General features: G+C 45.9%; 1 protein-coding gene across 1 annotated transcript in view; it reads left to right on the plus strand.

The window, feature by feature from the left end:
- Positions 1-15,780, plus strand: part of PPM1L (protein phosphatase, Mg2+/Mn2+ dependent 1L) — a 76,853-nt gene that overhangs the window by 60,286 nt on the left and 787 nt on the right. The window contains exon 3 of the mRNA XM_072345039.1: positions 13,043-13,204. Within this exon, the coding sequence (XP_072201140.1) occupies positions 13,043-13,204 (162 nt within the window). The remainder of the gene's footprint in view (positions 1-13,042; positions 13,205-15,780) is intronic.

Genomic DNA, 15,780 nt, shown 5'->3' on the forward strand with positions numbered 1-15,780 from the left:
TCTGTATTGAAGTCAATTTAATGAGAAGATGAAGCTGTTGGCAGTGAACTGATGTGATCCATCAGCAAAACCCAGCCTGTGCTCTGGGCAGTGTTCCTGGCCGGGATGCCTTGCTGGCCTTGGTGGTGGCACCCAGAGCCTGGTTGGGTTTTGTTTCAGTTGTAGTTCTGAAGTCCTCTCTTCTCAGGAGAGCATTTCCCCCCCTCTTTTCTTCCATCAGTGAGTTCTTTGAAGGAAAGTCGGTGGATATTGTACTTAAATGCTGTACTTATAGGTGCTCTAGAGAGAAGAGCGCTTGTCAAAATGGATCTAAGCTGATTTTTCTGGTTAGGTATCCCAACTCTATCATTTGTAGGCTGCAAATTGTGTGTTGTGTACAACTCTGCGACATCCATTTGCTGGATTAAATCAATACGACCGTGCATGTTAATTTGGCCTTTGTAACACAGCTTGCAAATATTACCAAAGCGGAGCTTCGATGGACTCAATGTTCTAATGCCCCTTTCTGTAAATCTTCTATGTTAGGAAATCATTTAATCGAAACTACCAAATAAAGCGAGTTCATCTAAAAATAGGCAGCTGCTGACAGGATGCTTAGTGAAGTTTGACTGAGAAAGATTCGTACAATGAAAGCAGGCCAAATGTGACAGATGGATACAAATCCTCTCGTAATCTTTAAATCCCTTCGTTTAAAAAGTGGCATTCTTGAGTAGCTGCGGCTGGGTTCATTTTGTGCAAGAATATTTTCTCTGCTGAAGCTTTACTGGGTGCTGGTCCTATTCCTTCCATTTACAGCACCTTAAGGTCTGGGCTGGTCAATGACTCCTCTGCACAAATGGACATTTAGGACACTGAAAGGCACTTTGGCATTGGCTTGTGTGTGCTGGTTAGCTGCAGCCTGCAGGAGGCTCTCCTGACCTCACAGGTTTCTCTTTAACAGATAGCCCCTCTCTGCCAAAGTCCTGTAGAAATTGAGTTTCATTACTGAGTGACAAAAGAGATGAATTTCATTTTTCCCTGCCGTGAAGCTGTGGTGAGAGATATTGATTGCAGCCCGTAGTCAGCTCCAAAAATGCTTCCTTAGCCAGTGGTTATCAGTGCATCCCATGTTTCCACACAGAGGAGGTGGCTGCTGCTCAGCATGCACCCTCCCTGAGGGGACCTGGAGCTCATCCCTGCACTGCCAGTATCTGAGGGCTGTGCTGTGCTTCACCCTGTGCTGGGGAACCACATCCTCACCATGGCTTCGTGGCTTAGGGTACAATAACCACAGAGGGCAGGAGCCCACCAAAGGGAGCCTATGCTGGCACAGAGAGCTGTCACAGCCTTTTTGGTCATGGGGAAATTAGGTTTCAGTATTTCTGTCCCATTTTTCTCCTCCAGCCCACTTTCAGTGCCTCTGAGTAAGTGAAATTGCTCGTAACAGCAGTTTATTTTCTTAAAGTGCATTTTTGTGCTAGCAAATCACGTCCCAAATTGCCTGAATACTCCAATCTTAGCAACAAAATTTATTTGCTGCTGAGATAATCTGTGCATTAGCACTATGAACACGCAGTCTGTCTTTGGGTGAGATGAGGTTTCTGCTCTGCCTCCACCAAACACGCTCACATGTTGTGCTCCGCTCAGAGTCGCTGTGTATCGCTGTCCTCCCCTCCATCCCTGCAGGATTTAGCAGGTAATGAATTGATAATGAATGAAATGGACTCCTCTTACTCAGCCTGTATTTCTGTGCCTCACAGGACACCATTTTTGTTCTGTAGCTGCAGCTGTGAGAAGCGGTTCTGAGCATGAATGCAGGATTCAGGCTTTGGGATTTGCTTCAGGACTGGAGCCTGACACTGTAGTGAGCTCCATATCCTATACAGGGATAACAAATACCTTGTTGGAGAAAATCCCTTCTTCCCACTGAAAAAAGAGCTTTATCAGATAAAACCATCATTATTCTACATCACAGCCAAACTGAAGGAAATTAACTTTGCTGTGATGTTCATTACAAGGCAGCACATACACAGGAGTAAGCCATTAAAAATGCAGGAAGAAATCTGTTTGGTTTGCTGTAGCTACCTTCCATTTTGTTAAAGAAGGTCTGAAAATGCTGGCAGTGTTTCTGATGGGTGTTGGCTGGTCCTTCCTGCACAGGGAAATGCAGCGCCCAGGTTCAGCAGTGGTGACTCATTGGGAGCTTCAGCTCTTCGCCTGAGCGGACCAGGAGCTTGGGACCATCCCTTGCCCTGCCTCACCACAGCCCTCCCTGGGGTCAGAGTTTGGGCACGCTGTGCTGCCAGACATCCCACACTTCACCTCACCATACACAGCCATAACGGCCTGCGGTGCCACACAGCTGTGCCACACACAAACTGACCTGAGCTTATAAAAAGGGCTGAGCATCTCGGTGGAGTGTGCAGCACTTCAGAAGGGATTTAAAGAGCGGGGAGGAAAGATACTTACTAAATGCATTAAACACAACCATTGCAGAGGCGTTGGATAGCACAGAATATCCAAGAACAAAAAGGAGAGAGCGGTGAAGAAGCTGCTGGGAAGAAAAATGCCAGACAATGCCTTTTCCTGAAGAAAGGACGTGTGCAGGCAAAGGGTGGCTGTGTGAATGGCATTTCCATTATCTCTAGAGGTGGAACAGGACAGGTTTCTGTGTGCTGTTGTGAGCACCAGTTGCCTGCATTGTAGCAATGTAGTGAATTTGTTTTCCCATTTGTTGCAAACACTGACACAGCAGAGGAGTGAGTAACATTGCTGCAGGCTGTCAGGACTGTTACTGTTACTGCTGCTCTTCCTTCTGACGGAGACTGAAGCTCTGTGGCCGGGAATCCACTGCTGCTGTTTGCTTTCTGTCAGGCTCAGGTTTCATTTGTCAATGATTTTTAGATATGTCATGGTTTTGTGCTGTCAATATTCTACATCATGACATCATGTAACAGCACAAAACCATGACAAGATATTTAATCTCAAGAACATGGTCTAAACCAACAACATTCTTTCAATCTTCAGTTGCCGTCAGTGTACATTCAGCACTGAGCCTTTTCCCAGTAATACAGGAAGAACAATTTTTACCCTTTCTATCCAGATGATAACTTCTGTACAGTCTCTGCCTTATGCTCAATGCTTTCCATGGCATATTTCATTTTTTTACTCATTAAAACTGTGTGTTGATCCTTGTTTCCGTGAGCCAGAGCTCTGCTTCTCAGCAGACCAATAACCCCACCAAATCCCACAGGGCCATCACCTCGAGTGGGATTTCTTCCTTGTGGCTGCTCATATTTGCATTACGGACACCAAATTCTGGGTCACTTTTCTAAAGCTCTTCAATAGTGAGCAGGGAGAAACTGGAGGTTCTGGGGAATTCATGCCTTTATTTTAAGCATGTATGTGAAGAATCATATCCTAAATGTGCCCCCTCTTTTCCATAGGCTATGAATTAGCTTTTACTCACAGGTGAACACAGTCAGCTCCAGCTGGGAGCCGAAACATCTCTGTGAGTGGATCCATAAAACAAATCACATTTTAAGGTACATTCCCACAGAAGCTGCGTGACTGTCATTTCTTACACAGGAGCTCACACAGTGCCCTGTGGTCTCTCCAATTCCTAAAGCACTGACAGTGTTTGTAAACAGCAGGTGTATCAGTTAGGTCTGCCCGAGCACATTGCCTTATTCTCTTCAGTTAAATAATTTTTTATAATGCACGTAATTAGAACCTTTCCGCAGAATCTGAGAGCAGAAATAGCTCTTTGACAGGTAAGTGCCTACTTGTGTGTGACATATCCCTCCCTTCCTGATGAGATTGTTAGCAGATATTCAGCTACTGAAAGTCATCAGCCAGAAGTGGTCTTTAAGATGGGGCACATACTGAGTGCGTGGCCCAATGCAAGGGCTGGGGGTTCGGCAGGGCTCAGCCAGTGAGTTAGCAGTATCTATTAACCACGTCAGGTGCTGTGTGTGTGTGTATGTGTCACTGTTTGGTTTTGCTGCAGAAATACCCTGTGCTCTTCTCTTTGGCACTTATACATTTGTAACAATAAAAATAAATAAATAAATAAATAAAAGAATTAAACATTCTACCAGGATGTAAATTCCACCAAAAAAGAGATGAAACCAACACGGCCCTGCAGAGTGTGGGCATTCAGGGTGTGAGAGGAGAGTCATTTGTGGATTTGAAACCCCGTAGACAGCAGTATGTCAGTGACCTATTCTCTTTCCCATTTCACAAGGTGTCTTTGAAAGCTCGCAATAGAATTGCATGGGATGGACTTTCCTGTAGGGAGAGCATTTGTCAGCATTGATTTCTTCTGCTGCCCATGCCCCAAAAAAACCACAAGGAAAGGAAGGATGACTCAGACAGCTACAACAGAAACTCTTGGCTGGGTGTGCTGAGTGCATCGAAAGAGCATTTGGGTTTGATTCCTTTCTCTGAGTGCTTATCAGTTAAGTCTGGGGAGCATCTTCAATGCACAGACTTGTTTTCAGGTGCTCGCTCACCTCATCCCTCAGCTGAGTTGGCTCAGGCCTGTGCCCAGAGGAGCAGTGCAAAGGGTGTGTGAGGACTTTGTGAGGGATGCCGCTTTATCACAGCCTGATCGCTTCACTTTCGTTCTGTCTTTGGCCAATGAAGGACTTAAGAAATGCATAAGAATTGAAATGCAGAAAATGCAGAGAATTAAAAGCCTTGTTTGAGGCTCCTTTTGTGTAAGTTTGTGTTAGATTTCTTTTGAAAACCTTAACATGCATTGTTGCTGGAGGTGCTTGCTGTTGGCACTGCAGTGTGTTTCTTCAACATCAGATGCATGTGTTGCACAGTAAGACAGATATCAGCACAGATTTATGTTTGCATTTTTAATTTATTTAAGAAATATCGAGACTGCATTTGAAGAGATGAGTTTGCTTGAAATTGAGTGTGTGCAGAGAGGACATCAGTTGCAGGCCCCTGGGAGAACACTGCTCCGTTAACAGACCTTTGTTACCTGCTGATGGGAGCAAAGAGAGGTGCCTGGAGGCAAAGTTTGTTCTACCCATGAGCCTGGCAGACCCTTTGGAGATCTTTATTAAGTCTTCCTGCATCGTTACCCAGGCAGCGATGCTGCAGCAGGACAGAGCAGCACAAAATCAGTAGCAGCTACACCTTTGCAAAACCCTTCATTACACTTGCAATCTCAGGATCTCTGCATTGAAAGGAATCTCTTCAGCCTCGTTGTGTCTACTATTGCCATATAACATATAAAAAACCTAATATTTAGGTTCTTTTGAAAACATTTCAGTGGGAGAATCATTGGGAAGAAAATATGTTGTAATAATGTCAAGCACATGCACCTGCACTCAGATTTATGGTCTGAGGGTGTTGCTGTGTTTCAAGAGATCTCTTACACTCCTGTCTGCATCTTTATGTCATGTCCTTGGGCTCTTATTTGCAGCATTGTTCAGCTTGTGCTAATCCCTGCTTTGCATGCACAACTGCACTGCACGCCACAATCAATCACTGTTAGCCTTTTTCATTATTTCCCGGTGTCTGAATTATACATGGCTGCATGTAAGAGGAGAAGGGAGCAGGAAGAAAAGAAAGCTTTCTGTTCTCAAGCACAGCTCTCTTAAAAACCCCATCCATAATCTGTAACAACCCATTAAGGTAAAGAAGTTGGCCATAAACAAGTGTAACACCTTTCTAATAGGGGCGGTTGCTGAGTTTTGGCAGTCTCTGTGCTTTTTGCTTCCTCTGTTTGCATGCTTTCTCTGCAGCTCTGCAATCACAGGCAGCAGGCACTGGCTGCAGCTGTTTGTGGGTGTCCTTGGAAGCTGTGTGTTTGTCTGTGTCCATCCACCAGCTTGGTGTGCTGAAAATTGCTTCTGCATAAGAGAATGTAGGAGGTAACCTTTGGCCTGGAAGATGATTAGCCTCCAAGTTTGATTAACGTGGTGAGGGGAAGAGTCACCAGCTAGATTTCAGCTGCATTCTCAGCTCAGTGCATTCTGTGTCAGCAGGTTTTGTGGGGAGATCTCAAGATAAATCGCAGACCTTTCAACCTGCCCATGGTTCTGGTGCTCTGTCACTCCCATCTCTTTCTTCTTCCAGTCCTTAGTCCCAGTTTTCTGCCGGCATGTGAAATGGAGAGTCAGACTGTAATCCCTTTGGACGGGCATGTTTGTTTTTCTGATTTTGAGATGTACCTTGGGCACAGAATAAATAACTCTCAAACACCTCCTTGCTGCACAGCTCAATCTGTGCTCTAATAAGTTTCTTATTTGTTTAGGAGTTAATGTGAGCAGTCTGTCATGTGGGAGCCTCAGAGGCAGCTGGAGAGCATGACAGGTACTTATAGCAGCCCTTGGTGATATCAGCAGCAACCTGAGTGATGCTCGTGCTGCCGCTGCCTTATCCTCCACAAAGCAGAGGGCTGGAGCTCAGGGCAGTGCAGCCGGAGCCCAGCCCACTCACCAGCTGCAGACACCAGCTGGGCAGGGATTTCTGAGCAGGCAGGTTTTGCTCCTGGAAGGTGGCTACTATTTATGCTGCTTGTGAATCATTTGCCAGCTATAGGTCTTGTGTTTGGTGCCTGCCTGCTGGTGCCGTACTTATTACATCTGGTGCTTATGGCTCACAAAGTGCAGGGCAATGCCCATGGTTCAAATGAAGTACTGCAGTCTTAATCCTTCGGTCAGAAACCAAGCCGTATCACTGAATTTTGTTGGGTGCTTTTATTATTATTTATTTTTTCTTTTCCAAATGGGATTATTCATGTTGCTTCTATCTTTTTCTGCCTTCTTCCATTTCTTAACCCCTAATTGGAGGTTTGGTTTGACTTGCAAGCCAGTGCCAGCATACCAGCACTGCTGGTACAGACATGCCCAGACATCTCTGTGTCCTCCTGCTCTCAAGTGCTGCATTTGCCTGGTTCTGCCTTTACACCTCGCTGCAGAGAGCACCACTCTGTCCTGACAGCAGTGAAGTGTGCAGGATGAAATAGAGCCTTTGTTAAATGTTAATGCCAGGTAGAAGAGAGATGGCTTCTAAAGTACATGGGAGAGAGGAGAGTTAGCAAACAGTCCCACACGGAGAGGACACATGCAGGGAATCCCAAGGGCAGCCTGACGCTTTTGTTTAAACTGACATTATTGGTAAAAGAAACTTGCATTTTTCAGAATGGTTCTTTTTAGGTCTGTGCTCTACAGAGCAGACTTTTGCAAGGCAGTTTATTGCACTGCAGAAGAGGCAGGTCCAGCTCGGTGTAGGAAACACCAGCGCTGAGGGGACCTGAGGACGTGCCTGCATGGCGTGCAGCCTGCTTGGCCCTGTGCACCTCACAGAGAGCTGCAGGAAAAGGAGCTGGGGACAATTCCAGAGATGAGAGTAGTCTAATTTTCTATAATGAACACTTCAGCTTAACACAAACTCTCTATGACAAGCCCTGTTTGTGTGAGAATTAATGTTGCTTTTAGCCCTCTGGGGTTTAATGCTTTTTTGGCCAAACATTAAGAGGCAGAGTTGGCCTCTCCAAAGATAATGCTCACAGTCTCTGTTATTGAGGTCATTATCCTGCCAATTTTCTTGTTTTCCTGTGTAGTGGAGGTGAAGCCAAGCATGCCATGCAGTCACACACTGGATGCATTGGACAGTGGGGCTGAGACAGGACGTGTCCTGCTCCCCACTGCAGCAGCTCAGAGCAGCTCCAGGCGTGGTTCCACTGGTGGCACAGAGCAGGCTGGGGGTCTCAGCAGAGCTGTGCTGGCCAATGGGGTGCTGGTTCTGTACAGCAGGATGGGGTCAGGATCTGTACAACAAATGGGCTGGTCTTCAGGTGAGAGAAGAAGCCTCTCTGGGACAGAGATACAGGTCAGGAAGTCTGTATGGAAGCATTGGTGGTGTCTGTGTTTGCAGGTGATATTACATAGGAGTGAAGCCTGTGGAGAGGGAGTCAAAGACCACCATAGCTGTGTAAACCTGAGAGAAGAGAGATGAAGGCATCTTCAGAGAATGTGCTGGGAAAGAGATGTTTGTGATTAGAGAATCAAAGGTGAAAACTAGGAAAGAAGGAGGATCTCAGCTGCTGAGAAGAGCTGAGCTGGCTGTGCTGGAGGCAGATAAGAGGAATGGGAAGAGATGGCTGTCTCTGCTTCAGCTCAAAAACGTTGTTAAGATCTTGGCAAGTTTCAGTGGTGAGCCTGAGGCAGAGGCTGTGCTGGAGAGAAAGAACACCCCAGGCAATGACTGTGAACAGCAGGTTCAGTGAGCTTACAGATAGAAAAGGAAGTGGTGGCCGTAAAACACACAAAGGCTAATGATGTTATGTTTAGAAAGGGGCATAACTAAGGCAAGCTTGTGCTGCAAAAGGAAAGAGCCAGAGAAGTCAAGGGATGAGATGACAATGGAGAAAGAACTAGGTTGGGAATGCAGCAGACAAGTAACTTTGATGTACATAGTGTGAGGGAGGTTCTGCAAAAGGTGAAGCCATGGCTAAAACACAGGATGTGGAAGTCTGATTTTCCAGTTTTGTGTGTGTACAAAGACCACAGAGGACTGGCAGGAGCATGCTAGAGGAGGTAGGAAGGCACCCATGGGAAGTGCAGTTGTTTGGGAGAGCTGTGGGAAAGCTCCTTGTCCTGGAGCTGTAGCAGTTTAAGAGCTTGGGGTAAAGGCATGTAGCAGTGTCACTTGTTACAAAGGAGGAATGGGCAAAAATTACAGGTAGAAGAGTGTGAAAAGGAGGAAGAGCAAGGGAGCAGGTTACACGTGTTTTCTTATGAGCAATCAGATAGTGCCTGGAAGAGAGGAAGAAAACCCAGCAGAGAGGGCAGAGAAGAAAGGTGGTGATTTGTTGAGTGCCTGGGAGATGGACTGCGTGCCTGCTGATGGAGTGGGGTGAGATGGGCACAGTGGGGGAATTTCAACCAGCTCCTGCCATCCAAGTCAGCCGCAGCCCTGGCTATGCTGCTGCCTTGTTTCACTTTGTTCCTTCTTCCCTGACTGTCACCCCATGATGGATGTGCTTTGTTCACCAGGCTTCAGTCCTTTATTGCTCCCTTCTTAGCCCAGGCCTTAGAATTGCTTTAGCTCTTGTGTTGGTCTGAGAAGGCTCCCTGCCTTTTGCGTGAGTCACTTGCAGCTCATCCTGGCTGCTCCATGGCATCCTCCATCCGCTGATTACAGATGTACCTTTATTTTTCCTTTTTTCTATCTGCTGATGGATTCTTTTTCCCTCTTTTTTCCCTCACTTCTATATCACTTCCTTTTCCTCGTTTTGATAAAGCAGGTACCTAAAAACCAGTGTCGCTGGTGCAGCCCTGACTTCTATAAGGCACCTTGGCAGATGCTAAAATGTAATACCACTAATCCTACCTGACTCAGAAAAAAAGCAACAAAAAAACGAGTCAAATATATGCTGTATCTCTGCAGCCAGTGTTCCACAGGTTTTAAATTTCCTGGTGATTTCCTTCCTTAACTGCTCAGCAGGGCATTATTCAGGCAGCTGCACCGAGGGACCAATATAACATGTGTTCTCCATTTTGGACCCTTTGTGTTGGGAATTTTCCATTGTGCAATTGCATTAAATCTGAGGCAACTGACAAGTGTGCAATGGTTTCTAACTCTGCACAAGGTTAAATGACTGAAATAAAAATAGATGGAGAAGAAAACAAAGTAAGAGAAGTTTGCTTTCCCATGCAGTGGCAGGCAGCGCTGCGAGGTCGGGAACTGACACAGCCTGCCATCAGTCAGGGGCTGCTGCTGAGGCAACGCACACGGCAGCCGGCACTCTGGGGATGATCTTCTGACTCTGTTCTCATTCTCCTTCATACACACGGATCATACAACCAGAAGACTGTATTCAGAGTTGTCGTTTTTAATGGGGTTGTAACAGTGACTGCATTCCCCATGTCGAACATTTCATACCTTTGGGTTTCAGTCAGAAATGCCAAAGTGGCCATTCATTTTCTCTCAGAAATGCAGACAGGGAGTCAGAGTGCCTTCAGCAGGTGCCAGCCACAGAGCTGTGATCATGATGCTGCGTGAACAACCGTTAAGAAAAGCTTCATAAATAAGAGCAAACAGGGTCACCGTTTATTGATGAGTTTTCTTATTGAAGGAGAGCTTTTATCCATGTACAGAGTTAACGTTATTTGTTCGGGTAGGGAATGAGCTGACCTCAAATGCTGAATTCCACTCCATTCTGCATAAATGCCCACTGGTACTCTCCTGCAATACGCTGTACCTGCACATGGTGCTCTCTCCTACAGACCCACAGCGCTGCTGCCCCATGGCCGTATCACTTACCTGCATTCCTTCTGCTCTCATCTTAATAATGCAGCTCTCTTTCCAATACCTTCCAGGGACTATTTGTAGAACAAGCTCTTTAGCACTTACTATTGCAACTTCAATTAGCCTTAAAGCACAGGGTCTGTTGGACAATCTATGACTCTTGTGCAGAGCTCCCACTGCAGCCAGCAGAAGTCAGTGCTAATTCAGTGCTTCAGAACCACTAAAAGGGCACTTTGCTGGGCAAAATCTCATCATCCAAGGCAGTAACAGGTGTGATAGTAGCCATAAACAAACCCCACACCACTCAGCACACATGGAATGATTCTTATCCATACTGAGGCATGTCCCTGCACTTGTGCAGTGTTATTTTGTCTTTGCTCTCTGCTGAGGGCAGGCCGTGGCACACTGAGTGCTCTGAGGGAGTGCTGGTGCTTCACCTGCCACCCTACTGGCATTCAAGCAGGGCTGTTTGGGGGGATCACTGGGGTCTGGTGCCCTGAGTGCCCCGGGCTTTGCTGCTGGCAGCCAGCTGAAACAGCAGGGAGGGGCCGGGGAGGTGAAAGCTGTGCAGAGCAGCAGCGCTGCCCCAGGCGTCCTGCAGCCTTGTGAGCACCTGCCAGTCGTCCCCCCCCCAAGGCCTTCAGCTGAGGTAGCTCTGGAGCAGGCCCTCAGTTTGGCAGGGCCCTTTGGGTCACGCAGGTGGATGCGTTGTTCTGTTGTTAAATGAGCCACAGAGTTGTGCAGCTTGCTGTTGTTTTTTTTAGCCACAAACGGGAAACCATCCATTTAGGTCTGCAGTGTGTCAGTCAGTGGCACAAAATGAGATGATAGATGTATGTGCCTGTTCTGTGACAAAGTATTTTTAGCTTAAAGCTGTGCGAGACAGACCACTGAGATGAAAATAAATCTCTGGAACACAGTGCATCTAAAAACAAATTGTTTATTACTGGCTATTCTACTTATTCCAGCCATGGGATATTCAACTACTGGCATGGGAACTCCAAAACATAGTTTTAAATTCTAATTTGGACAGCAACACACAAGATACAGCTTTGAGAATTTGGATTGAAGAGCACAGAACGCAGACTTGAGCCTCAGTAGGGCTGCCTGGGGGCAAAACCAGCACTCAGGGTGCTGCCGTGGGCAGGATGTGCCAGCTCTGCTGCTGTGTCAGATGAGAACACGCACCCAGAGATGTGTTGCTCTGGAACACTGTGCTGGCTGAAGATCCCTCATTTAGGCCTTTGAATCCATTCCTTTGCCCTCATGTGGGTGATCAAGTCCCTGTCAGAACAGCTTTGGAGGTTTGCATGCTGCCTATCACCTATGCACCAGCCTGTGCCATTTCTTCATGTCAGTCTTTGTTATGGGAGGAGAGTGTGTGCCTCGTTGTAAGGAATAATTAGATGCCAATTAACAACAGAGGTGAAAACTCAGCCATGTACATGTAGACAATGAAAGAGGAAAAGAAAGCAGGCATGCAATTAATTGTATTTGCTGTTGAAGGGCACGAGTACCTTTCATAAGAATTTGGTAACAATTTTAGGACTGCCGTACAATCCAAGCATCAGGAACGTTCCCTTTAAACGTTTGTTAGTGTGTATATACAAAAACCTACTTGATGTCCTTCTTTCCCAAAATATGAATGAAATTCTGACAGCTGGTCCTAAGCCAAAGCAGGGCTTATTTTTAATGCCGGGGATTTGGGTAATACAGCTCATATCAGCCTGGCTACAAGGGGAAAACGCACCACAGACACATTCATAATGGGGTCTGGTCAACTTTGACTCTACTCTGCATCACTGAAATGAGGAACATAACAACAGTACCGTCACTACTTTGAAAACAAGCAATTATTCCAGTATTTTTCTGTCACTTCAGCTGGCAATACTGTGCCTGCTGAATACTATGGTCAACGAATGATTACATTCTTTTCTGTGTATTTAAAGGCCAAAGTAATTAAAACTGTCGAATTGTTTCCTTCTTCCAATAAAACGTCCTTCAGATGTACAGCCTGCCTTAGCAGCAGCAGTTGGAGCTGCTTTACTCTCTCCTGACGGCACTCACAGGGCGCTGTGCACCTAAGCTCATCCTCAGCACCCGGCTGTCCTCTACAGCCAGGGCTGCCGTGGGCTGTGAGCCCTGAAAGCTTGGAGTGAGGAGACAGCGGCTGTTTGGTGAACATTCAAGTGCTGGAGCTTCAGTTCATGAAAGCTGCGCGTGGGCTCTGCTGCCAATATGTGCTTTTCTCCCTTATTGCTTTTCTCATCCATTAGGAGAAGTCAGCTCTCAGAGACTGGAAAACACTCCTCCCCTTTGAGCTTCTCTCTGTCGTTATCCATCTAAAGAACGTTTTCCTGCCAATTGTTTGTTCCTAGCTGAGTTTAAGACCATCAAGTTTAAGATTTTCAGCTTCACCAATGCTCACCCACCTGCCAGTCAGTGCAGGAGCAATACAGAGCAGGGGCTGAGATAGGTGTGTGTTCAGTGTAAGAATATGACCAAATAACAATAAGAGAGAGAGTGAGTAGGGAAGGACTCGGTAGTACCCAGAGATAAGAGAGGAAATCTAATGGATTTAAACATCCTTAGAAGAGAGCTGTCAGATTTGATGACAGCCTTTTTCATGGCACTGATAGAGTAGAATATGCTTCAGTCAGATACCAGTACAGCTGCTGGTCCACATGGCCACAGGCAGCCCCTGGAGAAAATGTGCTTTGTAACTGCAGATAGATATATCCTATCTATTTGTTTCTGCTACCCTTTCCCTTCTGTTTTTCCTCAGGTACAACTTGTTTGATCGCTTTGCTGTCAGACAAAGAGCTCACTGTGGCCAATGTTGGTGATTCGCGAGGCGTGCTGTGCGACAAGGACGGGAATGCCATCCCCCTGTCACACGACCACAAGCCCTACCAGCTGAAAGAGAGGAAGAGGATTAAAAGAGCTGGTGAGTTATATCATTTTTGCTTTGGATTGAAAGTCTTTTTCTTCTCTGCTGTCAATAATACAGACTTTTCCCCTGTGAGACAGTGAAAAGTACCAGACTGAGAAACCAGCAGATAAAATCTATTATTAATACAGCACTTTTCAGGGGTATTTCGTGGTTCAGACAGAGAAATGGAAACAGGCTGACCTATCCCTTAATAGAGCAGTGTCAAAGTAAGAGGAGCAGCCTTCATCTTCTACAGCCAGTTGACTGTCCCAGCCAGCTCCCTCCTGATCTCTGCAGGGAACAATTAATAAACAAGCACAGCACCACTGCAGGCTTCTGCACACCACATCATATCAGCAGCCTTTATGCAAGAGGCCGAGTCTTAAGCTGAGTACAATTTAGTTACTAAAATAAGCAGACCATGAATCTAATTAAAGCTGCCTTTTGTTCCCATATAATGATTGTTAATGAGCACAAACACATACATTGTAGCAGGAGTCCAAGGAAAGAACATTAGAAATGGTAACCTTACACAATAAATCTTTCCAGCTTTCTTAACTTGTCACCTGAGACCTCCTGGGCCAGAAGCTGCATTTGATACTTCAAGTTTAATGGCCATGAATTTGTCAAAACCTCCTTTGAAATGGTTTCTGTTTTGGTTCCCACAGCAGCCTGCAGCAGCAAATTATCTGATGAAAAAGAGTTCCCCTTGCTTGTGTTAACCATACCGATGAGCATCGCCTCTAGAGATGCATTGTTTCTCTGCCTCCAATTCTTCATTTGTACAGTGGAAATAATACATTTTTTCCCCGAGTGTAAAACATTTTTAAAACCTACAGGTATTCAGTAGGATCACACTCATAAATGCCTGTGCATGGCAAACGCATGCCTTCTGCTGTTTGCTTTTATCTCTGAGGAAGCTGAAGAGCAGCAGGATTCTTTATGCTACTATAGAGGCTGAGGGTTAAATAAGTTCCCAAAGGTGACCAGAAGGTACCAGAAAGGATAGGAAAATTCTGGTCTTACTTTGCTTCATTCAGCTGTGTACTTGGGAGATGTGCTAAGAACATCTGCAGATCTTTCATTCAGCAGTTCAGCTTCCTAAGGCCTCTTTAGCAACACCATCCAGGTGCTCTGTACAGTTGTGCATTTAGAGAAGGCCTTTGCTTGCAGCTCTCATGCTGCAGTCCCCAGAAGCCAACACGCAGATTTCTCCAGAGCGTTCCTGTGATGCAGTATGAGGTTACTGATACCAGCGCTTGCATCCAGGACCAAAGAAAGGAACTATCTGAGACAGCAGGGCCCTTGCTTTCTTACAGACATTGGTATTACCTGTTCATCAGCATGCTTATGTAGGTAGCAGCATGAGCCACAGGTCCTGGTCAGCGCTGCCTGCTGCTGTCTCAGGGAACTGGCTGCCACACACTCGTGACTGCTGCAGTGCTGCTCCTCTCATAGCTGATTGAGAGCAATCCCAGCACTCTGATCCTTTCCCATGAGGCAGAAAAATGCACATCTTTCTGCAGAAAACACAAATCCCCTGACTGGAGTCCTGAGCAATGGGTACAGTATTCACTTAAGTAGGGGCCTTGAAACAACCACAGTCTTGGCTTGTAAAGAAATGCTCAGCTGTAGCGCTACAAGGTGACTGTCACTGATAGAAATTGTATTCACCTTGGATGCACTCCTTGGAGCTGAACTCTATACGTGTGGAATGTTTGTGTGGCTGCCAAAGAGCTTCTATTTCTTTAATGTCTTTTCTTCTCCAGTGACAGCTAGAACTGCAGAACATTTGCTTTGTCTTGAGAATTTCTAAGTGCTCTGTATGGATGACTTTATAAAACAAAACACTGCAAGTGCCAACAGATACTTCACTGAACCTCAGAAACTCGTGCCACTGTCAGTTGCAGCTGCCATTTGACAGCAGCACTGGAAAGTCATTTTGCATGTATAAGCACTACCTGCAAAGCCTACTGTAAGCATGCTGCAACCAGTTAGCAGCATCAGCTATCTCCTCTATGAGTACAGGAATGGATGTCAGCGCTGCTTTCCTCTAATTGTCTGTATAATGCATACTTAAAACTGCCTCTTCTTAATGGCATTTTGCTTCCCGTCACTCCAGTACGTACATATGATTACTCTGAGGTACTGTAGTTATAAACACTCGTGAAAAAAGTGCTGGGAAATGGATGGCTGAGTAACATGCAATCAAGATGCCCTCGAAACTTACTGCAGCAGCTGGACGAGGCTTATGTGACTGCACAGCTGAAGTGGAATTGCAGTAGGGCAGAGTGCAAAGCTGAATACATTCTGATCGCTATAAAGAACAAATATTTTTCTAAGAACACCAAAGCAGACAACTTGCAGATAGAAAAACAGCAGTTCTTCTAATCTGGTTACATGTTTTAATGCTCCATGATAGACATTTTGCAAACCATTTGTCCTCAAGTGACTCTGGCTTTTGATTCATATTAGAGTGGTGGAAATACAGCTACACATCAGTGCAGACAGTGGCACACGAAAATGAAGGTGCTTCCATTCTGCTTTGGCCTGGAGGCCCTGTGCAGTTCTCTCCCTAGCACAGTCAGACT

The sequence above is a fragment of the Excalfactoria chinensis genome, chromosome 9 (assembly GCF_039878825.1).
Source record: "Excalfactoria chinensis isolate bCotChi1 chromosome 9, bCotChi1.hap2, whole genome shotgun sequence".
In the NCBI taxonomy this organism is placed as follows: domain Eukaryota; kingdom Metazoa; phylum Chordata; class Aves; order Galliformes; family Phasianidae; genus Excalfactoria; species Excalfactoria chinensis.